The 21,870-nt window shown below is 31.4% G+C and overlaps 1 protein-coding gene across 1 annotated transcript; it reads right to left on the reverse strand.

The window, feature by feature from the left end:
- Window positions 1–19,411: 19,411 nt before the first annotated feature.
- On the reverse strand, window positions 19,412–21,517 carry LOC149558799 (7-deoxyloganetin glucosyltransferase-like). Its single transcript, XM_089832857.1, has 2 exons — window positions 20,874–21,517; window positions 19,412–20,516 (listed from the first exon to the last, which is right to left on the reverse strand). The coding sequence occupies exons 1-2, from the start codon at window positions 21,361–21,363 to the stop codon at window positions 19,624–19,626; spliced, it is 1,383 nt and encodes a 460-aa protein (XP_089688983.1). The 5' UTR covers window positions 21,364–21,517; the 3' UTR covers window positions 19,412–19,623.
- Between the last annotated feature and the right edge of the window lie 353 nt (window positions 21,518–21,870).

The following is a 21,870-nucleotide window of genomic DNA, read 5'->3' on the forward strand; positions in this document are numbered from 1 at the left end:
GTGAACTTTTAAATATTAACTATCTAATACTATTTAATAAATAGTTAAGAGGTGGTAATATATAAAGGTGTTTTACGATGAGTATTAAGAGACTTAAATTTTAATGATACTGGTTAATGGGACTTTGTTACATTTTGACCTTGTTATAACATAGCTACAATTGGAATTATTGTTATGACTAATACATTATGTATTAACAAATGATATATCTTAATGGTGATTAGAGTTAGCTAAAGACGATTATGTAAAGATTCTCAATATCAATTAATAATTATTTTGACGAGTTTATTATTTATTAATGTTTGTTGGGTCTAACAAACTATTAATAAATAATAAATAGTTTAAATAGATATCAAATAATTCGATTAGATTTAATCTAGTGGAGATTATTTAATGATTAAAGTTTTGAAGTATAATTGATTTTAATCAGTTAATGAGTTGTCAATATAATTAAATACGATAGAGATTTAACTACGAAATGATTATCATTAATACGAAATCGTTAAGAAAGATGAATGTAGTCATTATGGATAAGATTTCCAAAATACCTTGTTAATATTATTATTATTAAAATATTCATATTTGTGTATTGGATTGAAGTTGACTTTTATGTACAAACTATTGTTAGTCAACTAATACTCATTGGGTTGATAGTTTGGTTGTGAAATTATTAATTAAATCAATTAACTAGAGCTAATTGGATTTAATTAATAATTAAGTTAAGTAATGGAGATTTAATTGATATAATTCTTTTAATGAGATTGTACAAATATTGATATCAAAATTGATAAGTTTTATGACTTGAATTATGACCTTAGATATTATATGGTTGTCAATGATGATAACGATTAAATTAAAAGACTCAAACTTTAGTAACACTTAATTAAGTTTCTAATTGAAGACTATTAGAATGTTGATAAGTCATCGATGGTATATCTATGTTAATTGATTGGTTAAGTTGATCATTTTAATTAAGTTATAATTCATCTTATTTGAAGAATTATAATTTGGTTCTCTTATAATTTAACGATTAATGATCCTTGATTTATGTGAAAAGTTGAAGTAACATTAAAGAAGAGTTAATTAATTAAAGTAAGGATCATGGTTAAATATAAAGGACAATTTAATTAAGAATCAATGATGATCAAATTAATGAGTAAATAATTATCCTTAAGTTATTCTTAGGATAATGCTATCGGGGAATCAAATGGGTTGACTTGTAGGTCAAATGATGAAACTTAGACATTTGAAGTATACTTGAAAATGGAAACTGAAACCCCTACACTTGAATAATGGAAAATGAAACTCCACACATTATTCAACTATGTAATATTAGTAAATCAAAACATGTGTTTGCATCGTGTATTCTATATGCTTCTTGTTTTTGGTTCTTGGGTTAACTAGTGTTGACCAGTCCTAGGTTGTTACCAGAGGCTCAGGGGTTATGAGATGTGTTGGTATGTTGATCCTATTTGGTCTCGATCTTTATAAGCCCAACCATGGTTATGTGATCGTATGCTCTATGAAATGTTTGTATTTGTTCATCAGTCTTCATGTGTAAAGCTGAGATGTATGTGTATGAGATACCTGAGCTAATCATTTTTGAAGTCATTGATCAGTCATCCTTGGATTATTTTCTAGTCACCATGATGGGACTGAAATATGTGGATTTATTTCTTGATGATGTCATGTTGTGACATGTTTGACTCAACCATTTTGGAGTCTTCGATCAGTATGATTTTGAGATATTATTGGTTGCTTGTTGAGAACCAATGGATGTGATGATATATTTTGGTTATTGAGAACCAATGGATACTTATGATTATTAGTGATGCCTTCAGTTGCCAATAGAGAACTGTTGTGTTCATGATTTTCTATGGATATTGCTCATGGAGATTTGATGCCTTTATGCTTATTTTATCATGGATATTTGATGATTCTTTTTATGGATTATCTTTTGGATTTTCTTTACAGTCGCTTGTACAGGACTATGGTGATTTATGATTCCATAAGCATTAGGGTAGGTAATCTACTTGTAGTTTCAGGAAGTGGCTTGCAATGGGGGTCGGGGCCCTAAGTGGCTGCCAAGATAACTCATTGTAAGTTTGGTTAATAAGTGATAACATTTACACACTAAATGGGGATTAAATGAACTTAAAAAGATAAGAGTTTTTGGTTCTCGCCCATGCCTTGAGCGCTTGTACAGGCTAGGATGGGAGTAGTGAGACTCATGGTTGCAACCTTGCATTCATAGTATGCCTCATCAGTATGAGAGGATACTAGTGGCCGCATGAGATCTGTATGGACCCGTGGAGTTTAGCTAACTGCCAGGGTAACTTGTACGAGATAAATGCGATGGCACTTTCTCGCTTGCAGAGTAGGTTTCCTACATGTCATTGTTGTGCCTGTGGGAATTAGATGTCAATTTTGTGTGTGATGGAACCTTTGAGTTAGCATACTTTTAGGATTCCTGGACTTATGAAGATTTATGCTTTTTGGTTTTGATATCCTATTTGGGACTTGAGATTATCTCCTCAGCATAGTGGGAGTGGACCACTTAGGTTCCACGCGGTCGGGTGGTAGTGTATTTTCCACTCTTATCATTTGAGATCCGTTTGAGACACCGTGGCTGGAGTATTCTTGGTTGGTATTTATCTTCATTCTATTCTTGGAGCATTATGGTAGATGATATACCCTATGATGGATGTATTTATTGGTATGTTCTTTTATTGATGATTTGCATATGTTAGTTGATGATATATTATGCTTTTCTTTGCATGTTAGTAGGATGTTTTAGGAGTGACATTCCTACTATGTTTATAGCCGATGATCTCTTTGGTGCTTTGGAATGTTACGCACGGAGGGATGGCTAGGATCCACAATGGTCTAATGATGCTATTTATGGTTGGGAGGAACCGTGCACTTAGTTAGTTATGTTTGTGATGTATGGTTATCTTTTATGATGGATTTTTGTATCTTTTGTGATGTGGTATCATGTATGATATGTGGTTTCATTTACTTTTAATTGCATCATGGATTAACATTGGATGATTTTGTACTTTATTTGTATGAATGTTAATCTTTTAAGCTTTTTCATACCTTGTAAAGTGTACAGTGGATGATTGAGCAATCTAAAATGTAGTTACCAAAAAGGACACTTGTATATTGTTTAAGTACATTGGATGTATCCTTGTTATTTCATTGTTAAGGATGTAATGTTAGATAAATAAGTTATGATTAGAAGTAATTCAACGTTAAGGGATCTTTAAAGAATGTAATCTGTTATGTTATGTTGAATGTTACTATTGCTTCCGCAAGTGTTGTGTATGTTTTTACTTTCATGATTAAAAAAAAATTGTTTAGTAAACTTAGTGAAATTCTTTGGATCTCTTGGCGGGGCATTACACATTTTCTTAGCATCTATTCTAGTTTCAAATTTCAATGCCTTGGAATTTGTGATGCTAGCTCCTTCTTCCAATTGTTTGAGCCTTTGCTCGAATGTGGGTGCAGGCCTGACTAGTATAGGTTCCTAATTACCTTTTCTAGTTCTTCTAGTAAATACTGCAGTAGGCTTTTTCTTAGGTTTGGTAATGATTACCTTACCTTTCTTCTTTGGTTGTTCTTCTGCAAATTCTTCTTCTCCTCCTCCTCCTTCTTCTCCTCCTTCTTCTTCTTCACCTACCTCATCTTCACCTTCTCCCTCGGTGAGCATAAGAGGACCAGTTGAAGTTTTCAATTTGGATATTTTCCTCTTACCCTTGCTTATGGCCTGTGGTAGCTTGATTTCAAGCTCAATTTTGGCCTTAACTTCATCATAGGTTCCAAAAATTTGTTACATTAGGTCTACTAGCTCATTTACTAGTGCTTCTATAATATCTCTGGCTTCATCAATATTTACCTCATAGGGAAGAGGTTTCACCCATGCAACTCGAGGTCTAACTGCCTGAATGTATACCTTGTCACAGTCAACCGTGAAGCATACATCATCCTTATAATCTTCAACAATCTTGGGAGGATTTCTGAATCTATTATTGATCCTCTCTTTGAAGTCTTCAAAATAGTTATCCATTACCTTATCAAAATTTATACCCATTTCTGCAATAAACTCAATTATCTGATACGAAACTGGAATATCTTTTCTCCATACAACTGTAACTTTAGAAGGGAAACACTTTTGTACATAGAAAAATAAACAAACTAACAAAGAACCAAATTTACAAGAGTTGGTTTTTGAGGTCCTTATACTGTCCATGTTCTTATTTAGTTGTTTCAACAGCACATCTGCTAGGTCAAACTCCATATCCTTCTTCACAATCTTATAGGCTAAGTCCACAACCTCACAGGGCACACTATTCAATCTGCTGGAACTATACATCTTATATGCAATTAAATGAATTCCAAATCTTAGCTTTGCATCAGATACATTGTTAATTTTCAATACTCTTTCATCCTATTCAACTAGGGTTAACTTCTGAAGTTCATCCCGACTTAGGGTTTTAGTGGTTTTGGATTTGCTCAACATAGGTAAACTCGTGATCTTATGAATCATCTTCTTCGTTATTAGGACGGGTTGCTCTAACCACAACTGACCATTATGCACATGGCTTAAAATGCATCTTATCCATTTCATTTGAAAGTTCCTTGACAAGTGCGGGATATGGGTCAAACCTTTGAATTCTAGATGCTTGTGCTCAAGTTTGAGGGTTCCATCCACACATAACTCGGCTAGGCCATTATCCATATCTAGTGTCCCTATCTCTTGAATAGTGCATTTGAAATGAGTACGAATGTCATTTATAAGTAGTGCCTTTGGTGGAATCTGCGATTGGGCTCCATGTGGGTGGAGCGATTCAACTATGGTGGGAATGAGCTTAAAGCTAGGTGCTTTCCATTCCGCTCCCTTCACAATCATTTCAGAGCCTCTCTTTGCCTTGCAGCTGCTGTGCTTGCGGATGCCATTGCTGCTTGGTGAGTGAATGATTTTGTAAAACAAATTCTTCACTGGAAAATTACTTCAAATCACTTGAACTCACTTTCATGCTCTTGGAGATCTCTTCGCTCTATATATTCTAAATTCGCTGTGAAAAATGAGATCAAATTTTGCCTTTTTGATGAAAAATCTACCATTAATGCTCGGGTATGAAGGTAGCTAAGATGACCTAGGGTTTGTCAAATAGTCACTGACTTATTTAGTAAACCTTGCAACTCAGTGAACAAAAAAAACTTTTCATATTCCTGACCTAGCTCGGTTAAGTCTAAAACCAACCTTGCTCGGTAGATGCATCACAGTGAACTATGTCTTGTATCTTATATACTAACTTACCATTTGCACTCCTTCATTCTAGAACTACTTAGGATGTTTCTTGAAGATACAGTCCCTAATGTTCCTTGATGAGTCTAACTAGAAATGGTGGAGTCACCCACTTCTTGAGTGACATTACCATTATTTGAACTTTCTGGCTCGGTAGATTTAGGAATCCACTGTTGTCTCATCTATTTTCGAATGCTGTCAGCTCTGGCTTTCTTTTCATCTTCAATTCTTCTTATGTTCATGCAATTCTTGGATATATGACCAATTTCGGTACATGTATAACATCTTATAGTAGTATCTTTCTTCCTTAGGTGATGCCTTGCACAGTTAATTCCAATATGTCCATATTCTCCACAATAATGACATCTACACCAAGTATTGTAGTCCCAACCAAATAATGCATTCACAATTTGTTCTGCTGGATTGAATGATTTAGATCTTCACTCAGATGCCTTGTGACCTTGTTTCTTGCATTTGTGACACTTGCCTTCAAATTTTGGTTTCTCTTTGCATTCATTTGCTTTGTGACCATGCTGATTGCAGTTGTAGCATTTACCATTGAATTTTCCTTTACCATTGCTCCAAATTTTTTTTGATGTATGTCCTATCTTGCCACAGTGATTGCAAGTGGGTCTTTGATTCCTTTGAGCACCTTGTTTGGAGGTTTCACCTTCTTCCTTGTATCCAAGACCAGCTTTAGCTTTTTGTCTATGAAGATTTTGCTCATTTTGCAGATTCAATTGATCCATATTTGCTTGAGATTTTATCATCCTTTCATTGACTTGCTTTTCAACATTTAAGTCATTTTCCAAACTTTCATTGATTTTTCTTTCAGATCTCAGATTACTTTGTAAGCTTGCATTGATTTGTCTTTCAGTGATTAAATCATTTCTCAAACTTTCATTCTCGGATCTTAGATTCATAATTTCTTCATTTGCATTAGATAGTTGACCTACAAGATCTTCATGCTGAAGGGATTGATTATTTCTTACCTCTAAGTCTTCATTTTCCTTGTTTCTCTATTCCAAAACTTCACATAGCCTAATGGATTGGATTTCTTGTTCTCTTTTGAGCTTTCTTATTTCTTCCTATAGAGAACCATTCTTTCCTAGGAGTTCCTTGATTGCTTCATTATCTTCATTTGAACTGCTTGATGGTAAAAGGTCTTCAATATTTTCTTCAATATACTGATGATCATTCATTTGTCTTGCAAGTTACTTCCTTCCTTTTAGAGATTGAGAAAGATGCTCCTTTGCTTCTTTGAGTTGAGCCATGGCCATTTCTAGATCTAGCTTTTTATTCTCAATAGATTTGTCAAGTCTGAATATCTCCATTGTCCTTGATCTTTGCTCAAGCTGTCAAACTTTATCCTAAGAACCACAATGCTCTGATACCAATTGTTGTAAATAATCAAGACTAACAAGGTTACTGAGAGGGGAGGGGTGAATCAGTAACTCTAAAACTTTAAATTAATTCTGCATAATAACATATTCACCATTCATCCATCTAATCTACTGTATGCATGAAAAGATAAACATTTATAACACATGAACACACTGATTTGGTGACTCAGAAACCTTCCAATTAGAAAGTAAAAATGGGGTGGGGATGATGCCCACAAAACTTCAATACTGCAGTATAAAGTTGGCATGTTAAGGCTTATAATGATCACTTCTGATGATATGTCCTATTAGGAGCAAGTAGGATTGCTAGATCCACCTTGTTAGAGGATTTACAAACATACAATGAAGTATGCACTCTGTTAGGAGATTTACAAAAGACTATTAAGTCTACCATGTTAAAGGATTTAGAAACTGATTCACCTGTTAGAATGAAGTAGTGGATTTGGTTACAATTGATTGCTGATAAGATCCTTTATGCGCCGATCATCTGATGTGATAGATATGACTTTTCTGCACCAATGTTGACCTTGTTGTATTCCTCTGTTCTGCTAGTGATTCACTTTCTCTCTTCTCAAAAATTGCCATACAATACCAACAACAACATATAACATCTCTTCTTTTCAAGTGATATATATCATTCCAATATTTACACTGGGAAGGTCGGCCAAACACAAGTGATCAAAACATTACTGAGTTGGCCAGATGGTAGAAAACTTGGGTTCCTCAAACTGACTTGGTGACCTTCTAATACTTGGCATCCACTACAATACACTGCATCATCATGCACTTGGTAAGAGTAGAGGCACGGTCCATACTAATCATTCTAAGTAGCTTGGAGCTCGGTAACCATTGGTGGCTCGGTGAATATTGTGTCACTCGGTAAAAATTGAATCCATTGATAACCTTCTTCACTTGGTAAACACTGATTCTTTCATTTACCTTGTTTACTCAGTAAACACTATGTTCATCATTTACCTTGATCACTTGGTAAGCACTAAGTCCTTCATTTACCTTGATCACTCGGTAAACACTAAGTTCTTCATTTACCTTGATCACTTGGTAAACACTAAGTTTTTTCATTTACCTTGATCACTTGGTAAACACTAAGTCCTTTGTTTAACTTGATCACTCGATAAACACTAAGTTTCTTCGTTTACCTTTATCACTCAGTAAACACTAAGTCCTTCGTTTAACTTGATCACTCGATAAACACTTAGTTCTTTGTTTACCTTGACCACTTGGTAAACACTAAGAATTTGGTAGATATTGTTGAACTACCCATATGCTCGATTTTCAAGGGAATGCTCGTTACAAACTATAGACTAAGTGATGAGCTCAGTAAGCATTCAGAATCGAATAAGTGTTGTAACTAATGACAAATATATCATAATTCCAACACAATATAGACCTGTAAGACACAATTTTGCCAAAAGATATAGAGGAACAATCTAATGTCCCCTTTTAGGACATTAGATAATTTCTTCTTGAAATGTATAAAATTTGATAATAATTTGTATGATGATTACCTAAACCTATGATATGCCATATATATAGATAGATAGATAGATAGATAGATAGAGGTGTGTCTATTCATTAATATTAATTATATATGATTACATATTAATAATATATATTAATATCAATTATATATGATTATAATAATATATGATTATATATTATATTAATTATTTATTATAATATATTATATATGAATCACTTTAATTATTTATAATAATATTATTATAATATAGGCATAATGTCATATACTATAGCACACGCGCGTGCGCACACACACACATATCATGGAAACTAATTATACACATAGATATATAATAATATTCATATATGCATATATGTATAATTAATATTTATAATTATATAATATATAAAAAATTATATTTGTATCTTAGTATAACTATAATATTTTATATAAGTTATTGATTATTAATATTATATTCTTTATATATATTAGTTAATTTATATGCCAAAATGGGGATATCACAATCGTCCAATCTCGAATTTGGTTGTCCTCAAGCAAAATCATTGATACACTAGCTCTTTCATAGACAAGAAACATATTTTCATACAGAGGCCTAGAAGATTTTATAAAGCATACATCTTTAATGAATGAAAAAATAGAGCAGACATGATGTAGATAGATGAAGACATGAAGCAAACACGATGCAGGCATGTCATACATTCTTTATAATTTTTCACAATGAAGTAGAGTAAAGGGAATGATTTATAACATATAGTTCCCCAGTACACCTTTTGATTGTGGATCTTGCACACACAAATAGTTATTAGCATGTACATGTATATAATAGCTTCAAAGAAAAGATTAGTCATGATAAATTAGTTTTGAACCATTTTCCTACCAAGCCCAAGAGAAAAACTTTGGCCCTCTTGGCCTTGATGGCAGCATTTGACATCCATCAAGATGGTCTACTTGGCAGATTCTTAACTAAATTAAGTTGACAAGAAACTTTGGCCCTCCTGGCCTTGATGGCAGCCTTTGACATCCATCAAGGTGTTCTAGTTAGATGGTAATCTTATTCTTCCTACCTAAGCCCAAGAGCAAAACTTTGGCCCTCCTTGCCTTGATGGTAGCCTTTGACATCCATCAAAGTGGTCTACTTAGGAGGTCATCTTATTCTTCTTAAATATCCTACCTAAGCCCAAAAGCAAAAATTTGGCCCTCTTGGCCTTGATGACAGCCTTTGACATCCATCAAGGTGGTCTACTTAGGAGGTAATTTCATTCACTAACTTATAATTTTCAATATTAATATATTGAAAAATATTTAAGAATCATATTCTTATAATGTCAAATTATATTCAAAATAAATACAAAATAGTTTGTATGTATATTCAAGTCAATAATAAAATAACAGTTACAATTCTATGTTTAGAATGGAAATATCTTATAATATATATATATTTTTAATAATACCTTTTATAAGAAAAAGTTTTCTTTCTTATTTAATAAAACATATTACCTTTGAAAATTATGTAATGGACTCCTTATAATTTTGAGATTTAAAGTTGCATGCAGTTATAGTCTTCCATTCAATGGTAGAGATTCCTATTCACCTTGGTCAGCGTACCTTCCACATGCATCTACTAGGTAAGCATATTATCATAAATATAGGTTTTCTTCCTTTCTCCATGGCCTGTGTGTTACAATTTATCTGAACTTTGAAACTTGACAACCTTGGCTCTTCTATTCTCAAATTGTATACCACTGGTTAGCCCAAGCGTAGATCTAATCTAGATTGTGCAAGTGGTAATATTGCATTGAATAGATTCTCTAGCTGTATAATCTGAATGTTCTAATTCAGAATATTTGGAGTACCACATATTATGTCTGGTAATGGTGTTATATAGATTAGTTGGTTCTTGTTAAAAACTTTGTTGTGTCAGTGAAGGGAGTGTCATCTTTCTATTGCTTCCCCATCACCACTGAGATCTTGGAAGAATTTAAAGGACCTATATTAGTTGTACTTGTACCCAAGGCTTCTCCAGATTAAAAGTCTGGATTGATATCTCCTGATGCGTCATTTCCACTAGGAGTATCATTTGAGAAATTAACAAAATTATTTATTTCTGAAGAAATGTTGATCACAATGTAGGCTGAAATGGTTGATTAAATACCAAACAATGAAGATTGTCTGTATTAAAAGTTTCAACTATTGTCTTTGATTAATGTATCAATCAATTTTTCGTAATCATTAGGATGTTGCATGTAATAATTTATATTTCCATATGGATTTGCAAGGAGTGATCGCTTTGACTGAAACTTTACAGTTTGAATATAATGTTCTTCGATGATCTTTCTATCAATCTTTCTATCATTCTCATTTTTATGTTTTGGTATTGCGAAGTTTATTCCGCGTTCAAGTCCCCCCCAGTCAAATCAAGGTAATTGCCATTAAATATGCATTTGTCATATCTTTTCTCTTTCCTATTGTAGATTTAGATGTGTGTTGAATCATTTTCAATGTGGCATGTAAATTGTCCACTTTGTTGACGTCATCTCATATTGATTTGGAGGGGCTTTTATAGAGTTCATTCTAATTATTTTTTGGTATTTTCTTATTTATATTTTTGAATGTTGATTCTAAAAACTCGTATCTTTTTATTTTAATCTCTATTCTTATATTGCTATTGTTAACAATAAGATAGATGTAATTCTCTATTGCTGGCCACCTGGAACTATTCTCGCATCACTGCAAGTTGTGTATTGGCATAGAAAAATATTCTTCTAACTTGGAAAATGTGTATTATTGATTGGCCATTCTTCGCAAGATACAAATTGCTAATGTGATTGATAAACTTATAAACTTTTATCCATTGTCTTCATTTTTACAAACTACCAAGAACTTGACTTGGTCTCTACCCTTGTATATCTCTAACTTCTGCAGACAATGAATCGATTTTGTTGATAATAGAATCCCATTGTTGTTGACTGGCATTACATATTCAACGCTAATCTGTACTTGGTATTCTTGTTTGGTGCTTTTATTGTTATTCTTCCTCCTATCTACTACTGAGCCATGGCGCTCTATCCTGATTATAATCTGTGATGACAATTCCATATTATTATTAATCAGGTCTACAATCTCTATATTTCTCCTCTTTCCCTGATTGTGTATGTGTGTTGGAAAATCATCCTAACTCTCGATTATGAAGTCTCTTTGTTTAGTTACTATCATTTTCTATTTTTTGTTTCGCTATATTCATTAATATTAATTACATATGATTACATATTAATAATATATATTAATATCAATTATATATGATTATAATAATATATGATTATATATTATATTAGTTATTTATTATTATATATTATATATAAATCACTTTAATTATTTATAATAATATTATTTTAATATAAGCATAATGTCATATACTATAACACATATAATAGTAAATATATATGTGTGTGTATTAATTTATATCATGGCGACTAATTATATACATAGATATATAATAATATTCATATATGCATATATGTATAATTAATATTTTTAATTATATAATATATAACAATTTGTATTTGTATCTTAGTATAACTATAATATTTTATATAAATTATTGATTATTAATATTATACTCTCTATATGTATTAGTTAATTTATATGCCAAAATGGGGATATCACAAACAGTTATCAGAAAAAGTAGAGGAAATAACAAAGAAATTAGGATAAATTAAGAAAAATCAGAAAAACCCTGCTGAGGAAGCCAATACAAAACAAGCACCAAGTAGAAAGGGAAGCACAATGTTTAACCAAATTCCTAAGAAAATAGAAACACTTATTAAGTCACAAAGCATAAATAAAATAGATAAAGAAGAATTCTTTTAGGTCCTTGATTCTCAATTAGAAGATGAAAAAAGTGAAGAAGTGATAAAGGAGAAAAGTTGGGTAATTGAAAGAGTAATGGAAATAGATAAAGATGAATTTGAAGATAAGGATTTAAAGGATAATATAGAAAAACTCAATTGAGTAGAGTATTTAGAATATGAATTCTAGATCACTTTTAACTAAAATTAATAATACATTCCCAACTTTAATCCCAAAGAAAATGAAACATATGGATATAGGTAATTTTAGATACATAGCCTGATGTAATACAATCTATAAAATACTTTCAAAAAGACTAGCTAATATACTTTTAAAAGTACTACCAAAGCTCATTTTAGAGGAACAGGCATGTTTTGTTCCCAATTGGTCAATTCTTGATAGTGATATCATAATCCAAGAATTAACTCATTATGTTCAAATTAATATAGAATCTTGTAAGCTACTAAAGCTAGATATCTAGAAAGCCTATGATAAAGTTGATTGGAGATTCTTATACTTGAAGCTTTTGGATTATCTCAGTAATGGTTCAACTTAATATATAACTGCATTTTGACACCAAAGGTCTCCCTTCTCGTAAATAGCACTCTTGAAGGTTTTTAAAGCATTTCTAGAGGTATCAAACAAGGGGATTCTATATCATCTTTTCTCTTAATTATTAAGGTAGAAACTTTTGGTACATCTATAACAAAGGCTCAAACTAAAATGAAAATTAGACAAATCACATCAATTGAGAAGGCACCTAAAATAACACATCAACAATTTGCAGATGATAGAATTCTACCAAGAGCAAGCACTTTGGAAGAACCTCAAAATTTTAAGCAAACAATAAATAATTATATGGAAGCATTTGGTCAAAAATTAAATACTAACAAAACACATTTTTCTTTATTAATACCAAAGATGAGGTGGAGAGATAAAGTTGTAGAATAATAGAAATTAGAAATTGAACCTTTCCATCCACATACCTTGGTATTCAACTTGAAAAAGGCATTAGAGAAAGCAAATCTTGGAATATGATTCTAGAAAAAATGGATAAAATTTTGGGAAGTTGGAAAGGGAAATGGTTAACTAAAGCTAGTAGAATGACTATGATCAAAGTAGTACTATCGTTCATCCCTGCATATCATATGCCATGTCTTCCCCTACCCAAACATGTAAAAAAAATATTAGATTCTAAACTTAAATACTTAATTTGTCAAGGAACTAAAGACAAGAGAAAACAAGCTTTGATAAAATTAGATAATATATGTAGACCTAAATATTTTGGAGGTGTAGGCATAGAATATTTGAGTTGTAAAAATGAAGCACTATAGGAAAAACTTATTTGGAGAATGTTTAAAGAACATAAAAGTAAATGGGAAAAAAATTTATAGCATAAATATTTAAACAATTATAATTCCATGTCTTTGTTTAGAACTAAATATCCTCCAAAAGATTCAAGAATATGGAACTTTATGTTGAGCTATCATCCAATTTAATAGCTAATAACTTAACTTGGGGTATTGATTTAAGGCATGATGCTTTGTTTTGGGAAGATTCTTGTTGTGGACTCCCATCTCCAGATAGTGTAAATCTACTTATAAGCATGAAAAATACTCTATCATCTGTATGGGGTAAGAATCTAAGTGATTACAAAATTAAAATTGACAATAACCAAAATGGAGGAAGGAAATAGAAAGCCCTAGATGAATTTTCACATTCAACATAGGAAAATGGCATTTTTAATCAATTTTTAAAATATAGGGAAACAAATCATAAAGAAAGGAAAGATAAATTTAATTTGGGGAGCCTTAAAAGATGGAAATTATAAAGTAAAACTAGGGTGTGAAATGATAATTAATTCTCAATAACGGAATAAGATTGACATTACTCTAACTCTATGGTGGGATCCAACATGTCTTCTCAAAGTAACTATCTTCCTTTGGAATTCTCCTCAAAATAGAATTCTAATAGTAGATATGTTCACCAAGATCACTTTTGAAGGACTATCTAGATGCCCACTTTGCAAAAAAGATTAAAAAATGTCTGAACACTTGCTTTATGATTGTCCATTTTCTATGAATTGTTGGCATTGGTTATGTAAGAAATTAAATTGGAAAAAACTTTTCCTAATAACCTATGAAATGTCAAGAAGGAGATAATTTCCATTGCAAGTAAAATTATGATATTGCTATCTGATAGCAATATCACAATTTGACTTGCTGTGGAAATTATCTCCTTCTTAACAAATGATGAGCTTAAGGGGATTTCTAATGAATGGTTCATGAGACACAACACTTGGTGAAGGTTTTGAAAATGGGGTTGCAAGCTTTGGATTTAACCATGGAGGAAAATCTATACTTAAGCACACTCAGGCTAGAGTAGTACTGGGTAGGTGACCTCTTGGGAAGTCTCAGTGCTTCACCCCTGTGAGCATCACCTAGTTTCAATGAGTGCTAAGTGTTCCATTTATTCTCATGAGAGATGGATTAATGTTGAATCACTACTCATGAAATATGGCTCAATGAGTTTGACTCAAAATCACACAATTAAATCTTGATAGCAATATCACAACCTATGAATTTTTTTTAAAGGTTGGTTGAAACATGGTTGTTCTAAGGTTAATAGTAATTTATGGAAAATATCCCCTTCAATACTCCTATGGGAATTATGGAAGGAAATGAATAGAATAATTTTCTTTAATGCAAATGTGGATCTAAAATCTTTTTTTATCAAATTAGAACCTTGTATTATTGTGGTGGCTAATAATAAACTAAAAAATTCATATAAGGAGGAAGGTTCATTTTCAAACTGGGATGCAAATTTGTGTAAAAAATGGTTTAAACTAATTAACCATCCAATGATGTACACAAAATTGAACAAGATAGCTAGGAAAGAATGTAAATGGGAACTACCTCGTGTAGGATGGTCAAAGTTAAATTTTGATGGGGCTCCAACAAGCTTAGGATGTATTATTTGTTTAGATAACAAATCTTGCCTAATTAAATGTGTCAATGTCTAATAACTTAGCTGAATTAGAGAACATAGTAGAAGGCTTGAATCTAAGTAGAGAGATATGTATTAACAAATTAGTTATTGAAGGAGACTCACAAATTATCATAAATTTTTTTAAGGAAAAGAAAGACCCCAAATTGGATCCTTAATTCAAATCTTGAATATGCTTTAGCTAGATCATTGATCAATTTGAATAAATAAACATAAAACATATCTAGAGAGAAGGTAAAATAGAAGCATATAATCTCCCTAACAAAGGAGCAGGTGGAGAAGAGATTCTAATAGGACTACCTAATACATGATAAGTATAAGTTAGATACTTTCTCTTGTAGTGAAATTGGTTTAGAGCACTTACAACTAGAATAAACATGTTAATTTCTTTTGATATGTTCTATATGTCTATGTATAAGCTGTATGATTGATCAATTTAGTTGATATCATGAAATTTTAATGTTAACAAGTGACCTATTTTTGGTTATTCTAATTTTTTTATTATATATTATTAGAATTTCAAATTAAGTTAAGAGGAGATAAGTTCCATTTTCTCATTCTAACAACTTCATCATAATCAAGTTTAATTTTCAAGTTATATTTGTAAGGAATTATCAAAAGTAAAGCAATAAAGTTAGAAATAAAAAACATGTGCTAATTGGTTAAATTTATCTTGAGATATTTATGTAAGGGTTACATCAAGGATACCTATCCATCTCTAATCTTTGGTTCCCAATTGAAATGGTTTCTTAATCTAAACACAATCTAGGGTCTCATGGCATTTTACCTATAAAAATAATATATATATATATATATATATATATTGAAATTTATTAAAGATTATTGTCTCACATACAACTTTTAATCTAACAAAAAAATATTAAATTAATCTATATATTATCATATAATATTAATAAATAATTTAACTATAATATAAAATTTATGATAGCTAATATTTATTTAATTATTTAATAAAATTTATATAAGAATATGAAAAGTTTAATAATCTAAAAATAATCTATTTTCAAATTTGTTAAACAAGTAAACAATTTAATAAATGATCAGAACTATTAAATTAGATTTATAATTAACTAATTATTAAATATAATAAAATATTAAAACCTTTATAATAAATGACTCAATTTAACATTATGTTATAGTATCTTACATTAAATATTTATTTAATGTATGCGTAATTATATAACAATATTATTAGTTTTAATAATTTCATTAAGATAAATACTTAATATTATTATTTTTAGAATTATAAATAATTAATAAATAATTATCTAGTAGCCCCGCCTATTTTTCCTAATAATAATAATTATTATAATAAATAATTATGAATATAAAGCACTAAGTTTTCCCTTTTCTACCTACTTTTAAAAAAGTATCACTCGTACCTCTTTTAAATTAAACCTCTTCCGCTAAGGGACATGCAGTGGACAAACATTGAAAGTCACAGTTTCTTCTTTTATTTTGGAGGACTCATCATGACCTAATCTCACACCCACCAGACTATAACATCTGCCGGACAACATCTGATGAAAACCAAAGAGCAGACGCTCCAAAATTCTATTCTAATCATCTATTCGATTACTATTTGCAACTAAAGAATATATTTCCCTTTGTCTGTACTCAAAACAAGCTATTCATCCACGTGCAATGACGGAAGCAGAGGTGATATGTATGAATTTTGTTATCATCTAAATGAGTGAAAAGAATTTTATATAGTTAGTGCGCAGAGAGACAAATCAGACGGCGTCTTGTTTGGCTATTCAGATTCTCGAAGATTGATTACTGTCTTAAATACATATGAAATGATAAATATATTATATCAATGGTTACGTGTAGAGTGAAACTACATAATTGTATGATAATAAGGTTCTAGAATGATATATGTATATTTGCAATTCTTGAAGAGTGATGGAGATAGTGGAAAAAATAAAATTAGAGATAGAGAGGGGAGAAAAGATGAAGCGATGGACAGAGGTAGGAGAAAAGGATGGATGAAATATATATATTGGGAAACATGGAGACGTAGGTAAAAAGAGGTGGAGAAAGGGAGAGATAAATAGAGAGAATCTAGTCAATTGTATTCAAACAATTGAAATATTATTTTTTTTTTTTTTTTTCATTAGTTTTCATTTTCTATCTTTAAATATTATTATTTCCTCCTTTACATGTAGTTGAACTTATTTATATAAATTATAAATATCATCATGTTTTAGTACCACACTATTAGTTGTTCTATTTTTCTTTATAATATTAGACATATATCATTATTTTAGATTTACTTGTATAAATAAATTATTTATAAACATTGTTTGATCAATTTATAATTAAATATTCACCAAAAATTTTATTATAAAATTGTAAATTATAGCTTAACTCACTGCTATTTACAATACTATCAAATTAGTAAAAGTTTTCTATAATATTAAATTAGTAGCTAACACCAAAATTTTCTTTCTTTATCAAACATTTTTACCAAGATTGATCCTAAAAAACAATCTCTTTCATACTCACAATAATCTATATGTTCTTGTTCACAAAGGAGCTTTGAGGCTATATTCCTTTGTACTCAAGAAAGTTTAGATTTAGGAAAGTTAGCTTTTATAATTAAGCTCTGAACATTTTGTAAAATTATGTAAATATTGTATAAAGCATGTAGAAGATTGATTTTTTTAATTTTGGAAACTAGAGTTGTAGAATAATTGAATTCTTATCAAAAGATACATTTTTATGTTGTTTGATTTTTTTGTAACATTAAAAAAATATTAACCATTTTAGTACAAATACAACAATACGTGAAATTACATTCACTAAACATCTTGTCAATCACACAATATGCCTCCTACATAAATATTGAAGTCATCAAAGCATGGACTGATTTGTAGAGATAATGATCCTAGCATTACATTATACCTTGCAAATTTGATTTGGTTTAAAATTATCTGATACATAGACTTTAGGGAAAAAATTGTCTTGTCTCTTCACAATATGTAAACATATGCATTCATTTTATTTTTAAATTCCATAGGTCATGTCTCTCTGCTACATAGAATGAACAGGTTTATATTGTCTTTATTATATTTGATTCGAGTGTTGGCTAAAGAGCACAAGGAACTCTATTTTATTCAGTTTACATGTTGACTGCAGAGCACAAGACACTTCATTGGATTTGGTTAATGTGCACAATTTGTATGTTTTAGTATGGCAAGATTAGTTGTTCTACATGTGTGTGTGTGTGTCTAAATAAATTAACTATAAATATTATTTGATTAGTTTATAAATAGATATTCACCACCTGTACATTAGTATAATAAAATTACAAGTTATATCTTAAATTATGAAAATACTTTCAAATTAATAAAGATTTTCTATAATATCAAATCAGTATTCAACACTAAAATTTTCTTTCCTTGTCAAACAATATTATTGAGATTGATCCTCAAATACAACTTTCTTTTATAGCCATGATAATGAAGACAAATTTAATAACTAAGCTCTGAACATTTTGCAACAATGTGAGTATTGTATAAAGCATGTACAAGATTGATTGCTTTTTCATTTCGAAACTAGAGTTGCAGAATAGTTAAATTCCAATCAAAAGATATAATGCAGTTTTAGATTTATTTTATTGTTTTTACATTTATTTTGTGTAACATTTAAACAATAATCATTGTAGTACAAATATGACAATACATAGAACCAATAAAATCACATTCACTAAGACATCTTGTCAATCACACAATGCACGCCTTATACAAAAACATTATGTCATCAAAGCTTGGACAAATTTTTAAGGGATACTATCATTTCATTATACCTTGCAAATTTGATTTGATTGAAAATTCGCTGATGCATAGTCTACGATTTGAAATGGTTCATAGACACAATATAATTTATGTAAAAAATTGTCTTGTCAATATGCATTCATTTTATTATTAAAGTCCATAGGACATGTCTCTCTCCTGCATAGGATTTACAGGTTCATATTGTGTTTATTGTACTCGATTCACATGTTGGCTACAGAGCACAAGAAACTTTATTGTGTTTGGTTCGCATGTTAGCTGCACAGAACAAGACACATCATTGGATTTAGTTAATATGCAAAATTCACATGTTTCTTGCCATTTTCATCCCTCCTCCTTGCTCCGTACTTACCCCTAGGAATATTTTAGTGTTGTTTATTGTCTTTTGGTTTTCACCTCACCTGTGCGCTGTAGAGGACAAGAAACTTCATTGGATTTGGAAGTGTGAGACAAGCTAACAAATTAAACACCACCTTCAGTTTTTAGTTTCTGATAGAGCATTTCTGCAATTCTGCAACAAATTGAATTTAAAACTGAAAGAAAACTGTTTACTGGCATTAATGCTTATAGCACATACAAGTGGGAAGCCTAATCAAACGAGCACAAGGAAAATTATCCATGCAATTTTTTTTTTTTGAATGAATACTAATATAATTCTCTGTTACTTTTGCCAAATACATCAATGAAAATTTCAGCAGCGAAAATGCATAATAATTAACTAGAGGATATAAAGATCAATCAAATCCTGTCTTTTCCTTGCATTATTGCTAAAATCTTGTCTAAATTAGTGTAGGATGATCCTCCTTTCTTGACTGCTTTAATAGAAGCCTCTCTGAATTGACCAGCCTTCCTCCTCATTTCTTCTCCTTCCTCCCCTTTCATCAACCTTCTCACCTTCTCTTCCACGTCAGCTCTTGTCACATCAGCATTCAGTGGAATCCCAATTTTCCAAACCTGGGACACAAAAGTCCTATTAATAAATTGCTCTGCATAGAAGGGCCATGAAAGCATGGGCACTCCTGCACAGATGCTTTCTAATGTGGAGTTCCATCCATTGTGTGTTAAAAACCCTCCCACAGAAGGATGAGAGAGCACTTGTATCTGAGGAGCCCAACTCACAAAGAAACCTCTTCCCTTCACTTTCTCCAAAAACTCTGGAGGGAGAACAGCAGAAGATCCATGAATGAGGTCTGGACGAATAGCCCACAAAAAGGGCTGCTTGCTGGCCTCTAAACCCCATGCAAACTCCAGAAGCTCCTCTTCAGAGATGACTGCCATTGTTCCAAAGCACACATAAATAACCGAATGGGCGCCCTGATCATCCAGCCATTTCATACAGCTTGTTTCTTCACTCGTTTTCTCTTCGGCGTAAAGCAAGAGGGGACCTATGCTGTACACAGGAACTCTAGCCTGAATTGTCTCTATTATTGGCCCTTCTAGCTCTTCAAATGTATTGACTACCATAAAATCAGCTAACAGAGCAGCCTGGCATTGGCTTTGTAAAAATTTAAATACGTACTTTGTATCATCATAGTAGAAGCTTGGCACATCTATCACATGCATGGTGGGCATTGCAGGAATGCAGCTGATCTCTTCGTTTTGCAGATATCCATTTGTCAGATAGTTTTCATCTGTAAATCATACACGGCATTCATAGATCTATTAGAGAGAAACATAATTGATCTTTCTAAAACACTAATTGATCTTTATAATCTGAATTGTGTAGTTTTATAGGAAATTCATTTAGTTCTAAGAACTCATTTACCATGACAATGATATGTCAAGCATTAAACAATTCTGAAAGATCGTTCATTTCAATAATACCCACTTAACAAAATGTATCTAAACCTAACAAATATATCTAAACATATAGAATTTTAAAGTTAAAACCACCTAACTTGCTATCCAATTACCAATAAATACAAGCTCACCAAATAGATTTTTCAAGAAAAACTTGCTGTTTTGAAACCAAGAAAAAACTGGCATACCTTTGATTGGAATATATCCCTTCTCCATGAGAAGAGGCATTGATAAGTAAATATTGAAGCCGCAAGCACTTGCAGTCCAGAAGTATACTCCTGGAATTCCCAGTCTCTCGGCTGATTTCTGAGCCCAACTCATGAGCCCATTATAAATAATGCAACTCAAAGGAGGGACATCTTTCGAGCTCTTCAACTTATCAATCACTTTTTCAAAATGGAGGGGACAATTAGTGACAATGGATTCAGCAAACTCATCAAGATTGCTGGCTCGTCCGTGCTCACGAGGCAGCCCATCTGGAATTGTTTCGAATGTGATGTCACTCATGGACTTGATTGATCCAGATTTCAACATTTTCTCATGCATATATTCAGTAATAATAAAAGTGATGTACAAGCCCCTGGCAGATAAAACTCTGGCAAACTGTATCATGGGGTTAATGTGGCCCATAATTGGAAAGGCCAACATTACAACATGGGATCTATTCTTCATCTCCATTTTTATCACTCGGAACTGAAGAAAAAATAACTTGAAACTTCTGAAAACTATATGAGATGTTGAACCTCGGCAAGATGATTTATAGTACAATCAAAGTTAACGATGACCTTCAGATGCAGAGATTATTATTGTAGTATAAGCTTTGGAAGATACTAAGTTGAAGGATGCATTGACGGAATTTTTATTTTGTATTTGTCCGAGATTCGAAATTTGCTCGTGCGAAATGCATTTTGTATTTTATATTTCTTCGAGAATTCTGGAATAGGATGAATTCTAGAAACAATTAAAGTTGTGCTGATCACATTCACTAGTGGTAAAGTGAAATGCATTCTAGAAACAATTTCGGTCGCCAATAGTGGACGCACACGCATAATGTGAGTTGAGAGTTCAAATTTTTAACGTAAAAGGTTGTGCAACGTAAAAGAATTTTTAATCTCGAACTTCGTGAGTTGATTTGTCGGGTACACGTGATCATTTATGAAGCCTAATTTGTGCTTGAAAATGATC

Source organism: Cupressus sempervirens, chromosome 5, assembly GCF_028749045.1.
Source record: "Cupressus sempervirens isolate cs-2001-9-10 chromosome 5, ASM2874904v1, whole genome shotgun sequence".
Lineage (NCBI taxonomy): Eukaryota > Viridiplantae > Streptophyta > Pinopsida > Cupressales > Cupressaceae > Cupressus > Cupressus sempervirens.